The sequence below is a fragment of the Peromyscus maniculatus genome, chromosome 21 (assembly GCF_049852395.1).
Source record: "Peromyscus maniculatus bairdii isolate BWxNUB_F1_BW_parent chromosome 21, HU_Pman_BW_mat_3.1, whole genome shotgun sequence".
In the NCBI taxonomy this organism is placed as follows: domain Eukaryota; kingdom Metazoa; phylum Chordata; class Mammalia; order Rodentia; family Cricetidae; genus Peromyscus; species Peromyscus maniculatus.
In genome coordinates, this window is record NC_134872.1 from 29085820 (window position 1) to 29101569 (window position 15750).

Sequence of the window (15750 nt, forward strand, 5' to 3'; positions counted from 1 at the left end):
TCTCCACTCATCCAGTTCTGTACTTCAGTGGCCTCCGCTTCATGGTGATTACAATACTCCTGTTAGGAGCCTGGGTGGAAACATTTCAACTCTCTGCCTTCATTTCATACCCAGAACCAGAATTTCGGGATGTTAACTTCTGATAGGAAATCAAGCTGTGGCAGTTTTCACACATCCTAGACAACACACGTCATTTGCCTACGTTAACACTGCTGACTTCAGTGAGGTCGAGTGTCTCATGTGTTTAGAGGCCATGCCTGGTTTCAACAACTTTCCCCCTTCCCCTCACAAACCCTGTGGCTTTCTGATTGGGGACCAGCCACTGTAGTTCCCTGAGACTGCAAACTGCACCCATGACAAGGTACCTTTCTCTATGCCAGATGTTCAGAACTCAGGAGGCAGAGGCAGGCTGATACATAGATTAAGTTCTTATATAAGATACATAATCTGCTTTTAAATTTATACATTATCTTCCTAATTTATTTTTTATTTTTTATTTTTTTTTTTGGTTTTTCGAGACAGGGTTTCTCTGTGTAGCTTTGCACCTTTCCTGGGACTCACTTGGTAGCCCAGGCTGGCCTCGAACTCACAGAGATCCGCCTGCCTCTGCCTCCCGAGTGCTGGGATTAAAGGCGTGTGCCACCACCGCCCGGCATATCTTCCTAATTTATACTGGAGTTGCTAACACATTGTGACTGAACTATTTTCTGGCCTTGAATCCCCATTTTCCTTTAAGAATTTGTTGCTTCCATGTTAACTGGTATGGGGTTTTAGTAGCGGAATGGAACCCAGGGCTCACACATGTTGCTCTATGTCTGAGTTACACCACCAGCCTAAGAGAAGTTGACTTGCTGGTCTGGTTTTGAGACAAGATCTCTCTACATAGCTCTGGCTGACCTAGGACTTACTGTGTAGACTAGGCTGTCTTTGAACTCAGAGATCCTTCTGCCTCTGCCTCCCAAGTGCTGGGAGCAAAGATGTGGGTCACCATGCCCAGACTGTTTATTATTATTATTATTATTATTATTTTTTTATTTTTTTGTTTTTTTCGAGACAGGGTTTCTCTGTGTAGCTTTGCGCCTTTCCTGGAACTCACTTGGTAGTCCAGGCTGGCCTCGAACTCACAGAGATCCGCCTGGCTCTGCCTCCCGAGTGCTGGGATTAAAGGCGTGCGCCACCACCGCCCGGCTTGTTTATTATTTTTTAAAGTATCTTTGGCTGCAAAATCAGTTTAAAGTGCTGAACTTTTTTTGGGGGGCGGGGGGCTAAAATCTTTATGATTGGAACAGTTCACTTTAATACCTACTTTCCCAGAGAATTTAAAAAAAAAAAAAGAATTAGAGCCCTGTGTGAATGAAGAATTCCCTCACACATATCAAGACCACACTCAGGCTTTTGAATAAAAGCAAGAGTAAGTTTCATTATTTTAACAACTCACAATCAAAGCATGACCGTCTCTGAAGAAGTACACTTTTTGTTAGTGTTTCACAGAGTCTGGAGGGGCTCAGGCATGCTCTACCCCAAGGAACCATGTTTTGATTGAATAAATGTCTAACCACAAATATTAAATCTAAACTCTATGTAGTAAAGGAGTAATGTATATTAACCTGTGAGCACTGTTATTTTATACTTGAATTTAAACATGAAAAATACCACACAGAAACATTTTTTTAAAAAAGATTTAAGATCATAAATAGGTCACTGTTATAACACGTTTCAGATTTTAAAAGAAAAACACATTTTGGCTTTTTATAAAACAGCTTTCTTTTTAAGAATCCACTCCCTCACTCGTCATGACAAGGATCTGTCTATGTTAACTCCGAGTTTTCTAAGGCACAGTACTGAACTGGAATGCCAACATCACCAGCTGCTGTGGCAGGACACAAGGCAGCGTGCTGGCACATGGAACAGCAAGTCTCTGGACACCGTCAGTCACTTAAGAAAAAGCCCAAGTCTGAGCATTTTAATTGTGAGGCCAGGTCTGCCATGCAGGACTTTTTCAACAAAGGAATTTTCTCTAACCAGCTGAATTCACCACTGGTGAGGAGGGGGATTTGGTAAAAATATGGTTTCTTTAAATAGTAAGAAATATGAATGTGGAATAATAGATGGAGGCGAGCCCCTTAGGACCCAGACTAGGCTCCTAGTTGATTACCAGTGCTCAGCAACCTAGCCAAGGATGAGCGGGGGTGTAAGCATCTGTACCCCATGCACAGCCTCTCTTGGCCCACCATCTACTGAGATGTGGAAAATCTACAACTGGATGGTTTTGTTTTTTTTTTTTTAATCTAACCAAAATGCTCTTAAACAACAATTAGGATTCCTCATTTTAAATGTCCTGTACCCTGTGATAACTGAACTGTAAAATTTTACATAATGTGGTGATTGAGTGTTAATTAAAAAACAAAAACCCCCACAAAATAAGTGATTGTCCACCGACAAAACACGGGATGAGGTTCATGACCGAATGAATCATGGAGTGTTAGTCAGCTGTAAACTTCAGAAAGTTCTAATCAGCAATTGTGCCAGGCCTGTTAGAGGACATCAGGAGCAAGGGGAGCCTGTCTGTCATTCCAGTTCTGACAGGGTGCACGGCCTTCGAAATTCCTGTCCACGTTCATGCAGCCATTTGTTGGATACTATGAGGAAAAAAACAAAAAAAACAAAAACAAAAACAATAAGACTTTTCTTCTCTCCTCTAAAAGCTTGTCAGTAACAGTTTCAACATGGATTAAAACCCAGATAAAGGCAGATGCTACATAAACTTGACAATGTTGGAAACATCAGATTTCATGTATGTGTATCTAATGAGGCCTAAAGTGAGCTACACGTGGAACAGCATGGATGGAACAGAGCTCTTTCCCCTGCTCCCAGGTACTACCTCCAAATCCAAAGACAGTAAAGCGGACATGATTCTCTGATCGGTCGTTGCCATCACATACATAGATAGACAGTTCCCTTGGTTCCAAATGTTTGTTCTTGAGATGGGTTCTTCTGCATAGCCCTGGCTCTCCTGGAATTCACTCAGTAGACTAGGCTATCCTAAAACTCAAAGATCTGTGCTTGATTCTGCCTCTTGAGTGCTGGGGTTAAAAGCTTACCACTACATCCATAACATATTTTTTTAAAGGATGCCCTCCCCCAAATTTTCTACTCCCTTTTCTGGTATTACAGAATAAGCCAATGTCACTGACTTATACAAAATATCTGAACTAGGTTGTCTACACTCGTTACTGTCACCGCCCTGGTACCCAGTCTTTATTCAACAGTTGGCTCAAAGACCTAAGAAAAATGGCCAAAACCTTTTGCTGCTGCTTTAGACCACTCACATGATGGAGAACCTGTTTCTTTGCTTTAGACCACTCACATGATGGAGAACCTGTTTCTTTGCTTCAGACCACTCACATGATGGAGAACCTGTTTCTTTGCTTTAGACCACTCACATGATGGAGAAGCTTTCTTCCCAATCAGCCTGTCCTCACTGAGGTCCAGCAGTTCACAGCATCACAATCAGCAAGAGGGTTTTTACGGTCTTGCTAAACAGGCTTCCTTGCAGTGGTTATATTATAACCACAGACACATGTAGACTGTGAGCATTTGAAACGTGGCCACTGACATACCGTAACTCACATACTGATTAATGTATCTTAAACCTGTTTCTCTTCCTATTTTAGTTGTTAATGGTGGCAATCCTATACCTGCAAGATCTGAGAGGAGGCCTCTTAAACACTACACTAGAACCAAGTGTTGTCCCAGCCTTAGCCCAAATCTATTCTGGCACTTAACATGCCTAAAAAGTAACTGCTGTGTGCTGAGGACACAAAGATTGAGCTAAGGCTTAGGAAAGCCCCGTTAGCTCAGGGAGAAACACTCTCTCTTCCATCTCAGGCATTAGTCTGCACTGCGCCATATTCTGACTTCCCATTTCCAGGGGAAAGAAGTCAACTAATCTAATGCTTCTTGAAAAACTCAAGTGAAATGGAGTACCTACCCTCAAAAACAATCTCACTAAAATGCTCATCTATGGGATGCAAATTTATATTCAGATCAGGCTTAGCTGAATCCCATACAACATGAAGCCATATGGCAAATCACGGGAGGAGGCATTTTGTTTTAAGGTGCAGGTTATAAAGTTTCAAAGCGAAATAACTCATTTTTCAGAGACTATAGGAACTATTTACCCCATTTGTTTCCAACTAGCACGGGGCAGGCTGCATGGCGTGTGCTGTAATCTCCTTCTCCACTGGCAAAGAGATTATACCAGAAGACAGCGGTGCCCTGTGGAGAACAACTCAAAATTATCACCAGATAAAATGCTAGGTCTTCACTTTTCACAGCACTTATATTTTCCTGTTCCTTCTACAGTAGCGAATCGTGTTCTCTAATTCCGTGAGTCTATCCATCACTCTGAAATGTTTTCTTACTCATATAGAAGTTAACAAATGGTTGACAAAAGAGGGTTTTGGCCGGGCATAGTGGTGCACGCCTTCAATCCCAGCACTTGGGAGGCAAGTGGATCTCTGAGTTCAAAGTCAGGGCTATACAGAGAAACCCTGTCTTGAAAAACCAAAAAAAAAAAAAAAACAAAAAGTGTTTTAAAGAACAGTCCAGCAATATGGAGAGAATTATACAAAAATCAAATCTTGGAAATTAGATCTCAATTATCACCTTTGTTCCTTGCCCAGCCTTTACTTGGAGATTAATGTAGTCTGAAAATCTAACATGGGGCTGGAGAGATGGCCCAGAGGACCCAGGTATTCCCAGCACCCACATGGCAGCTCACAATTGTCTGTAACTTCGGGATCTAACACATACATACAGGCAAAAGACCATATCATAAATATAAATAAAAGAAAATGTAACTCATTCCTGGGCCACAACCTGCAGGTGCAACTCTACTTCAGGAGAAAAAGACCCATAAAAACCAGCCCCACAAACAAACTGAGCTTACTTTTTTGGGCCAAACACTGGCTCCTACTTCAGGAAAAACAGTGGCTCCTCCAGCAGACACATCACTCATCTACAAGAGAAAAAAAAAAAAAAAAAACTTTAGATAAAATTTAAATGAAAACAAAAAAAAAAACAGAAGATTAAAGAAATATATATATATATTTATTTATCATAAAGGTAACCTAGAATAAAAATACAAACCTTAATTAACTGAAAAAGCACATGCACCAAGGAAATCCATGATAGTGTGAAGATTTTCAAATACCACCACAAGCAGAAAATACCAAATAAAACCCGACTATGTATTGCTTCATAATGTCACCTCTAAAATAAGTGACTAAAAACATTGTGCCACCATGCCCTGCTAAACCACATATTTTAAAAATAAGAGTTACACCACTAGCCAATTGTATTTTCCAAATGTAATAACATCCTAACTACGTGTTTTTGTTTTCCCAGTGCTCAAGATCCAAGCCAGGATTCTGAGCTACAGCCTCAGTCATTAAGGCTCTTTTGACATGACTTTGGAATCCCTTCAAGTGGTGCGAGCCCATGTTCCCTCACCCTGAGGCTGGGTAGAACTGAGGATGTAGTTCAGAGGTAAAGTGCTTCCCTAGCAGGTGTGATTTAAAAACAGAGGACGACACTGTATGACTTCTAAAAACAGGCTGTAAAAATGTCATGTTCATGTAAAATTTTCTGTTTGGGAGGCTGGCTACTCTCTAAGCGTGAAGATGGCCAGGCCACATGGATTGGCTACAATGCTGTGTGATATCTTTCTGTACACTGTGAATGTATGTTGTTCCCACTGGTTAATAAAAAAGCTGCTTTGGCCTATGGCAAGGCAGCTTAGAGGTAGGCAGGAAATCCAAGGAGAGAGACAGGAAAGAGACAGGTGGGAAGAAGAGATGCCAGCCTGCTGTCCAAGGGGCAACAAACAAGATGCCAGCAGACTGGTAATGCCACGGCCACGTGGCAACATATAGATGAACAGAAATGGGTTAAGATGAAAGAGCTAGTTAGGGAGAAGCCTGAGCCACAGGTCATACAATCTGTAATTCATACAAGCCTCTGTTTACTTGGGACCAAGAGGCACTACATTTGGTGTTCAAACATAGGGCAAGAATTTCCACCTCAAACTTGAGAAAGCTTTAAGAAAGAGTTCTGAAACCGAGTCAGAGCAGCTTCCCAGTTTGTGCCTCTCATGTAGGCCGTGGCACAGAGACGCTGCGGCATCTGAGCTTGACCTACAGCACGGAGGAGTCCTGCCATGGTACACAGAGGCATCTCCAAGAGGATTTAGCTTTTGCTAGTACAGACACAAAAATAAAAAGGAAAAAAAAAGGAGAGGTTTCTGGGCTACACGCTGCTTGATGGAGGCATAGACCCACTGCTTCCCAGAGCTGGCAGGAAGTGTACCTCTGCTATGCTGGGAAGCTGAATGGGGCAGAATCAACAGCAAAGCTGCTGCACAGCTTAGCAGTTTAAAATCTCTCCTGGCCAGAAAAGGATTATAGATACACAATAAGACAGATTCAGATGGAATAAACATCTAAACGGTTTACAATGTGTGTAAAAATGTACGTAGGCCTAGATGGGAGAGGAAAATGAGTATAGGCAGTTATATAAAGAAATAAATAGCTTAAAAAAGTCTTTAAAGAGATAATAAAAAATATAAAAGAAATAGCCATGTAAAGATGGAAAATACACAAAGAGTCTAGATTAAGTATTTTGTGTTTTCTTTACATTTTTGGACTGTTAATGAGCTAACAAAAGGAAGACACTTGATTGTAAAGGCTGCTAAGTTTTATATATATATATATATATATATATATATATATATATATATATATATATATATATATATACACATACATACACACACACGTGTATATATATGTATACATACACATACATATATTTGAATATGTATATATGTGTATATGTGTGTGTATATATATATGAATGAATGAGACCATAGGTTTGACACCCTACCACCTCCACCAAAGGGAAAATCATTTGGGGGTGATTAGTCATATAACAGAAAAGTTTGATGAAATGGAACAAATATTAATTTTGGAGTTGGGCCTGTAGCTCAGAGACACAGTGTGTGCTTAGCATATTTTAGGCCTTCTCTCTCTCTCTCTCTGTCTCTGTCTCTGTCTCTGTCTCTCTCTCTCTCTCACACACACACACACACACACACACACACACACACACACACACACACACACACAATTCTAACAAATGTAATTTTTGCTGTTTTGAAACTTTAACCATGAAAATGTGAGTGCTGATTACCAGACATGTTCCGTTTGTGGAAAACTGTAAAGCTACATGTCTATAGTGTGTGCATATGTAGATAATGTATCTATAGAAATAGTCCATATTCCAAAATACTGAACATCTCCAAGTACTAGGACTATCAATAATTTTTTTGTTGGAGTTTTGGTTTTGTTTTTTAAGACAGTCTTTCACTGTGTAGCCCTAGCTGTCCTGGATCTCACTCTGTAGACCAGGCTGGCCTTGAACTCACAGAGATCTGCCTGCTCTGCCTCCTGAGTGCTGGGATTAAAGGCAGGCACCACCATTGCCAGGAAATAATTTTTAAACAACACCCTTCCCCCTCAGAGACAAGGTCTCATAATCAATGCTGGCCTCAAACTCACTATATACCCAAGGATGACCTTGATCCTTCTGCCTTCCAAGTACTGGGACTGCAGGCATGCAGCCCTATGCTGGCCTATGACATGCTAGAAATCAAACCCAGGCCTCCCCGCACACTAGACAAATCATGGAGCCTCACACCCTCAGGCCTTTTTCTGTTTGAGACCCAGGCTGACATGACTCTGTAGTCGACAGGAGTGACACCACACCAACTTCATGTAACACGGCGACATCAAGGAGTCACGCAATCCAATCTCAATTTAGCTGTAACTTACATAGAACAGCCACGTAGCAATTCTATTTCCTGTCCCGAGCTCTCTGAAAGCATCCGGCTCATCTTTCTGTGGATAAAGCAGTGAACAGAATGGTGTACAACTCAGTAATGTGAATACTCCAGGGACACAGTAGTAGCAGGAAGTTAAAGAACATACCCCCAGTGCACCACCAGTGACCTGTGCCCACACTAGCCTCCCAGTGCTGGAATCAGCCCACACAGTGGATACTTGGGCAAAATTATCAGAGAAAGCAAACTCTAGACCTGTTTTCTGAATGAATCAATAGTGTGTTCTTCCATGTAATGGTGTTAGCAGAAATTAAGGATGGAAGAAGGAAGGGGGTGTGTAGTAACAGAACAGTACTTCAGGGGGACTTATGACGAACAGTGATATGCCTCAGACATGACAGGAATTACATCAAGTCACATGTCTGAGAGTGCAGAGCCATATGCAAAACTAAGCAGAATTGGTGACATCATAATGGCGCGTTCTTGGTTTGCTACTGAGCTACAGCTAAACAAGACCTCAACCTCGGGGTGGGACACGGAAGGGTCCCATACACTTACTTGCTACTTCCTAGGAATCGACGATTATCTCAAAATAGTATGTTTTAGTTTTGTGATGTGGGGCTTTAACCTGACATCACCAAACCCCTGACATGTTCCAGTTTCGGGAATAAGAGGAAAAGAGACAAAAGTGTGGTTTTTGCAGGATTCCCCAGAAGAGCACACAGGGACCTGAGCTAAGTCAGTAGAGAGCTGCTGCAGGCCAGGACTGCTGCTACCCTGAAGAGGCGAGCTTGTGGAATCACACAGCATGGTATCAGAAAGGTCAGCGATTATGCTGAGACCTGATGAAATGAAGACTTGATAATGACACACTCTAACAGTCTCGTGTCCACTCAGCTCCCAGACTCCAGTTTCTCTCTCATCTCACACCTATCGCCCGGTTCAGTTCTCTCAGCTCTCATCTTTTTTACAAGTTAACATTTTTCTATTTAGAATAACTTCCCTTTGCTTATTTTTCAAACTTCTGCTGCCCCTTATTGATTTTTTAAGGACCACACAGTGACTGAGTGGGCGTCTGCCTGCTGCTTGCTACCGTCTCCAGACTCACCTTATCCACAGATTGTTTTTTTTAAATTTGCTTCTGCCACACTCCACACTGAGAAACATTAATCCTTCCCTTGAGGCCAGGTCTACGCTTTAATCAAACTCCTTCCTAGGGAACAGTTCCCCTCTGGAAGCAGGTGTTAAGGCATCTTTTCTTTCCTAACGATGGGACCTGACTAGAGGCCTATGGGCAAACCTCTCAGAGCTCCAGGCGCTGACAGGAGTGCTCCTTCACACCTCATCCACAACTGTCTTTGTTCAGTGTGTCTGCGGGAAATAACCTTTCATTCTTCCAGGCTCACCAATGCACTGAACTAAAAGTCTTCTATGTTTTTGAGTGCTTTTGCTATTCTTTTCTTCAGAGACTTCTCAAGATCTCCTGGCACAACTTTCAAGCAGTCAACGGGTTTTTATATGAAGACAGAATCCACAAAGGCATTCTTCCTGACCACACCTCAGTTCCTCTGCACCCTCTCCTCAGCTGGGCCCCGGTTTCGGACCTTTCATGCTTATCCCTCCACCCTAGTATCTCATCAGGCTCCTGTCCCTGTGCAGCAAGATAGCCCAATCACTGCTCGGTCATCGGCTCCCTATGCCCACTGTCCCCTGCCCCATAACTTGGAGTTCAGCTTAGTCTCTCACTGAAATCCTCATTACAGCTGCACCATCCCCACATCCCCAATAAAGTCTGCCTGTCTTAAACAAGCACCACGAAGATCTATCTTTAAACATGGAGTACCTAAAGTGGATTTAGTTTCACATACCCGTGCAAAGTCAAAATGGGGTTCATACTGTCCTCCAACTCCATAATTTGCTACCTGAAGGAAAGAAACAAAACATGAATGAGAACTATTAATATTACCATTCAAGGGCCCAGAGTTTGCAAAGCAAGACTGAGTTCCTGAGTCCAACCTCTAGTAACAAAGGGGGTGGGGGGGAGAAACCAAGATTAATATTCAAAAATTCTTAAGAGCCCCCATTTTGACCTCTTATATAGTTAGGTAAACTTTAAAAACTATTTATTGTGTGTGTGTGCGTGTGCATGCACCTTCATGATTATATGTGCATCATATGTGCTGGAACCTGTGGAGGCAGGAAGGGGGCATCGGGTCCTCTGGAAATGGAGTTACAGGAGATTGTGAGCTACCATGTGGTTGCTGGGAACTGAACCCCAGTCCTCTGGAAGAGCAACAAGTGCTCTTAATCACTCAGCCATCTCTCTACCCAATGCACTTTAACAAAAATAAATTTTCTTTTACACAATTTTCATCATTTTAGGTTAAAGGGGAAAAGTCCATACCAATGTAATCATTCCTGCTGTAGGGTCCTAATAATCCAGATGTTCCCCATGATGCCCCAGTAAAAGAGGCATTTGTTCTAAGTCCACATCACAGTTATAACTTAGGGCACAATATAAAATGAAAATGATGTTTTCTTTCACCCTATCCTCCATCACAAAATCAAATGCTGACAAATGGACAGTTAAGAGCACCACCATGACAGAGAAGACGCCATCTGTAAATTATTACACTGTGTCCTTTACTTGCTATGTTGTGGAAACAATTGTATCCTATAGGAAGGAGAAATGTATCAATTCTCTAGTAGGGTAAACAGACTAGGTCAGAAAAAACACATCAAAATGGTTTTTAAAAATAATGAGATCAAGCCGGGCGTGGTGGCGCACGCCTTTAATCCCAGCACTTGGGAGGCAGAGCCAGGCGGATCTCTGTGAGTTCGAGGCCAGCCTGGGCTACCAAGTGAGCTCCAGGAAAGGCGCAAAGCTACACAGAGAAACCCTGTCTCGAAAAAACCAAAAAAAAAAAATAATGAGATCAAATACCCAGGAGGATGATCAGAGACTGGAGGACAAGTTCAGCAACTCTGATCCAGGCTGCCTGCTGTGCAGTGGCCGTCAGCTCAGCTGCTGTGCTGTCCTGACTAAGGGCACGAGGCGCAGGGCCTGCTCCTGTTCTTCCTGGAACAACTTACTACCCCAAGGGCTGTCATAGACAGCACAGCGGGACCGTGTCACCTGCCCACCGCAGTGACAAACCTAAGTGACAGTGGGCAGAGACGGCAGTACAGCACAGCGGAGAGCATGAAGACACAAATGCCAACAAGGGAGATGTGCCCACTCTTGTCTGAGAGACCAGGCAAGCAGCCTGGGGACCTTCCTGATGGCAGGTGAGTGGAAGGAGGAGAATGTCACCTCAGATACTTCCGGGTATCTGAGAGCAGAAAGGACAAAACCAACTCAGAAGGGCGACACGTCACAAAACGGAAGTCCACAATAAAACTGGGACAAGTACCATTCAAACCATTTTTTTAAACAAAAAGTACAACACGTTGGTTCTCCATTATTGCTAATGTTGTAAATTGTCAGGACGATTAACTAGAAAAAAAGTCTTTTCAGCCTATGGTCCTGGGACAATTGACACCCACTCGGAAGAAATGAAACTGGAGCGGCCTCACCATACCACACGTGAAACACCATCCAAACGGACCTAAGACTCGAACGTAAGTGATAATAGAACTCTTCAGGGCCAAGGGTAGATAGAGTGCGCGGTCACACGCTCGAGACCACAGACTTGGTTACGAGCGCACCGAGGAAGAGAACAGAAGCTCTCACTACAGGAGGAAACTCAAGCGCTGGCTGTGGATCACGTGACACAAGCAGCAGGAAGTGTCGGAAAAACTGCAGCAGCGAGACTTGTGGGTAGAGGGCTTAGGGTAAGAGTGCTGGCAGGCAGGAGGCCCCGAGGGCGGGGTCCCGGCACCCACGTTTGTAGAAGCAGGGCCCAGCTGGGGCTGTGAAGCCCAGCCCTGGGAAATGAGGTGAGGGTCTGCAGAGGGACAGGAGGATCACTGGGGCTCAATGACTAGACAACCTAACCGAGGCTCCAGCTTCAGGGAGACCCCATCTCAAGGGTTGCCCAACACCTGACTTCCTCGTGGGTGTGCAAATACATGAACCACACATAGATTAAAACCTGTGTTAATGGACACCACTGAGAAAGTGAAGATAGGCCACAGAACAGGATTTACTATCTACAAGTCAGTTGTCTGACAAGGGACTAGTATCCAGGATATATAAAGAACACAAATCAACAGAACAGGAGAAATGACCAATAAGCCTGTGAATGATGTTCAGTATCATTATTCATCAGGAACACGCAAGGGAACCTTAATAACAGCAGTTCACACTCACTGTGCATGCTGCACTAACACCAGAAAGGGACAGTGTTAAGGAGGTTCATGTGTTGCTGTCACACCCACTTTGGAAAACAGCTTGAAAGCTCTTCAGATGTTAAGTGCAGGGCTGCCACATGAGTTCACTCTCATTTGTACACACACTCACAAAACACACGTGGGAATTTCCCATGTTTGGTCCTACAAAAACTTGCATGCACAATTAGTCACAGCAACAAAAAAGCAGAAGTAACCCAGATATCCATCAACTGATGAGCAGACAGATAAAAGGTAACCCCACAAAAGGGATCATGCTGTTAAAAAGAATAAAGTAGGGATACATGCTGCAACATACATACACCTTAGCAACATAATTTTAGTGAAAGAAATCTGATATAAAGGTCACAAGTTAAGCAATTCCTATATGCAAAATATCCAGAATAAGTATATTCATAGAAGCAAAAAGTAGCCAGTGGTACCGGGGCCTGGGAAGGGGAATAGGAAGTTACTGCTCAGGGTATGGACAGTTTCTTGCTAGGGTGATGAAAACATCTGAAATTAAATCATGGTGATGAGATCACAACCAAGTAAATATACCTAAACCAAGGTAAAATGTATGACACCCAATTATACCTCAATTTAAAGAATACCTTTTAAAGAGCCAAAGTCACCCCAGCCATTCATAAGGAGGCTGGGTCCAGGAATTAACAAGAAAAATGAGGGACAAGTATGACTTTACTCAGTGGGTAAAGGCCACCAAGCCGGGTAACTTGAGTCCGGTTCTGAGGACCCACAGCATATACATGCGTATGCATGTACCATGACAAATATAATTTGAAAATTTTAAAGTTAAGCGTATGCTTAATATTAAGTTCAGTAATAGGTATCTTTCAAATTTTCAATTTCTGCAGTGGATTAGGTGTTTTGAATGCTTGACTTACAGGGTCGCTTGTACAAGTAAAGCACTATCTGTTCAGTGCAGGAAATCTACAGAAGAGCCTCCTGGAGAAGCAGGAATAACTTTAGATGTGCTGCGGTTGCTTACCTGTAATTCCTCTGCTGTGGAAACATCTAGTCCTGTGAGATCTTGTATTCTCATGTTAATTCTAGACACCACAGGGTCTTCATAGCCAGCCAGCCAAGCACTAGGACAAGAAAATATCAGTTTTATGGCTACTGTTTCATTAGATAAAAGCCCAACAGCTGCCACTTTCAAAGCAACACAGAGGACATCAAACTTCTTCAACACAGTGTTAGAGATCAAATCCAGCCAGGACACTGCATGCTAAACCAATGTCTACCATGACACTTCCTTCTTACCCTTAGTTTTCTGAGTTTCACTGTGGAGTTCAGGCTGGCCTTCATCTGCAGCTTCCCTCGATTCAGTCTCCCAAGTACTAGGATAACCTATGTACACTACCACACCCAGCCGGATAATAAACCTGCAACTCATCTGCTTGATCTGCTCGTCTGACAGATTTTCACTAATAGTTTCTTAATGGTGACACATTCTACAGTTAGAGGAAATCCCACGTTGCATTTCTATGAAATACTGCATTAATGGAGGAAAACTATTAATGCCACTTCCTATATTGAGAATCCTCCTGCCCTCTCTCCTTTTCTCTCTTGAGACAAGGCCTCATTTTATTGCCTCATCTCCAACTTCTGGGCTTGAGGAATCTTATCCAGTCTCCTGAACAGCTGGAACTGCTGGGGCACACCACCTATTTACACTGAAATTTTCTGGACGTTTCAGAAAAATACATATTAAGCTGGAAACAATTATTTCTTCTACATACAGTATAGAAGCTGACTAGAGTAGGTCAAAGGTATGGGGTATGGGGGCTGCTCCACAATGATGTTTTACTGGGGACAAATTCATGCATTATATGCCTAAATAAGTTTTATACATACATTGCTGGCAGGAAAATAAAATGGTGCAGACATTATAGAAAACAGTTTAGCACTTTCTTTAAATGTTAGACATAGTTTTTACCACCAGCAATTCTATGTCTATTTAGATACTCAAGAAAAACGAAATCATGAATACAGAAATGTTCATAGCAACATTATCAGCCAAAAAGTAACAACCTTATTAATGTTCATCAATTTATGAACAGACTCATTACAAATGTAGTAAATCTAAAAACATGAATTATTGTGCCATTAAAGGAATAAAGCAAGGATGCATGCTGTAACATAAAATCTTAAAAACATGTGAAGTGAAAGAAGCTAGATACAAAGGGCCTCATGCTCTATGACTCCACTCATGTGAAATATGCAGAACAGGCAATCAATATGGAAAGCAATTACTGGTTGCCATGGGGTGGTATGGAGTGGGGGTAGGGTGGGTAATGAGTAACTCCCTTCATGGATTCATGATTGGGGGTGTGTGTGAAAAATGTTTAAGAAGTCTGGAGAAATGGCTCAGTGGATAAAGTGTCCAGGTCCTTAAGAGACAGAGACTGAATCCTTAGATAAGATGGCTAGGCAGACTAGTCAAACTGGCAGACTCCAAGCTCAGCAAGAGATCTTCAGTTTAAAAAAACAAAAAATACAGAAAACAAGAAAGACTCCTGACATCAACCTCTGGTCTCCACATGACGCATGAAGAAAGAAATCTGTGTTTAGTGAGTGTTACTATATAAAAACGCCTGGAATTAAATGATAACTGCACAACTAAAAGAACGTAGCACAACTGAAATGCACGTTTTTGAAAGGTGTATTTGACAGCAGTGGCTGAAGTCGATGCTGCTTCAACCCCAGGATTTGGGAAGTTGAGACAGTACTGAGAGTCTGAAGTCACCCTCAGCTACAGAAGAAAACCCTGCCTGAAAAACAAAACTTAGTAAAAATCTAAAAAGTAAAAACAATGCTGGACAGTGGTGGCACACACTTTTATCCTAGAACTCAGGAGGCAGAGGCAGGTGGATCTCTGAGTTCAAGGCCAGCCGGGTCTACAGATTTGATTAAGTTCCAGGACAGCCAGGGTTGTTACACAGAGAAACCCTGTCTCCACAAAAAGGACTAAATAAGTAAATACAATTTTTTTAAAAATGTAAAAATAAGGCTAGAACAATGGCTCATCAGTTAAGAGCATTGGCTGCTCCTCCAGAGGACCTGGGTTTGGGACATGGTAATTCCAGTTCCAGGGTATCTGATGCCTTCTTCTGGACTCTGCTGGCAGCAGGCATGCCATGCATTTATGCAGACATATCTGCAACATATCCATATTCATAAAGTAAAATTAAAATGAAAAAATTTTAAACATAAAATAAAAAAGTGAATTTTGTGACTTGGAAGCTGTACCGCCGATGTAAGGCCAAGGGTGAACCTCAGATCTTAACCAAGATGGAACCCCAAGTTCCAGTATATCCTTTGTTCTGCTTCTGACCAGTCCATCAACATTTTCTTCCTTCTCATTAAGCTCTGATTCTACAGTCCATTGTTTTAACAGTATTCTTGCTAAAAATCTAACTTAACTGTCCAGTAAAAAGAACAATTCTGTATCACTTTTCTATCTCTTTTATTATATTTCATTTTGTAGTGCTGAGGAT

The 15750-nt window shown here is 42.3% G+C and overlaps 1 protein-coding gene and 1 long non-coding RNA gene across 5 annotated transcripts in view; one reads left to right on the top strand and one right to left on the bottom strand.

The window, feature by feature from the left end:
- LOC121824816 (uncharacterized) overlaps positions 1-9709 on the top strand; it is a 37241-nt gene extending 27532 nt beyond the window's left edge. The window contains exons 3-4 of the long non-coding RNA XR_006066816.2: positions 5410-5550; positions 9367-9709. This is a non-coding gene — a long non-coding RNA (uncharacterized LOC121824816). The remainder of the gene's footprint in view (positions 1-5409; positions 5551-9366) is intronic.
- P4ha1 (prolyl 4-hydroxylase subunit alpha 1) overlaps positions 1394-15750 on the bottom strand; it is a 58546-nt gene continuing 44189 nt past the window's right edge. For all 4 annotated transcript variants that reach the window (XM_042266366.2, XM_076557207.1, XM_042266364.2 and 1 more), the window contains 6 exons: positions 13239-13338; positions 9769-9822; positions 7893-7958; positions 4952-5020; positions 4182-4278; positions 1394-2639 (listed from right to left, as the gene is read on the bottom strand). In XM_042266366.2, coding sequence (XP_042122300.1) covers positions 2569-2639; positions 4182-4278; positions 4952-5020; positions 7893-7958; positions 9769-9822; positions 13239-13338 — 457 coding nt within the window. In that variant the 3' untranslated portion in view covers positions 1394-2568. The remainder of the gene's footprint in view (positions 2640-4181; positions 4279-4951; positions 5021-7892; positions 7959-9768; positions 9823-13238; positions 13339-15750) is intronic.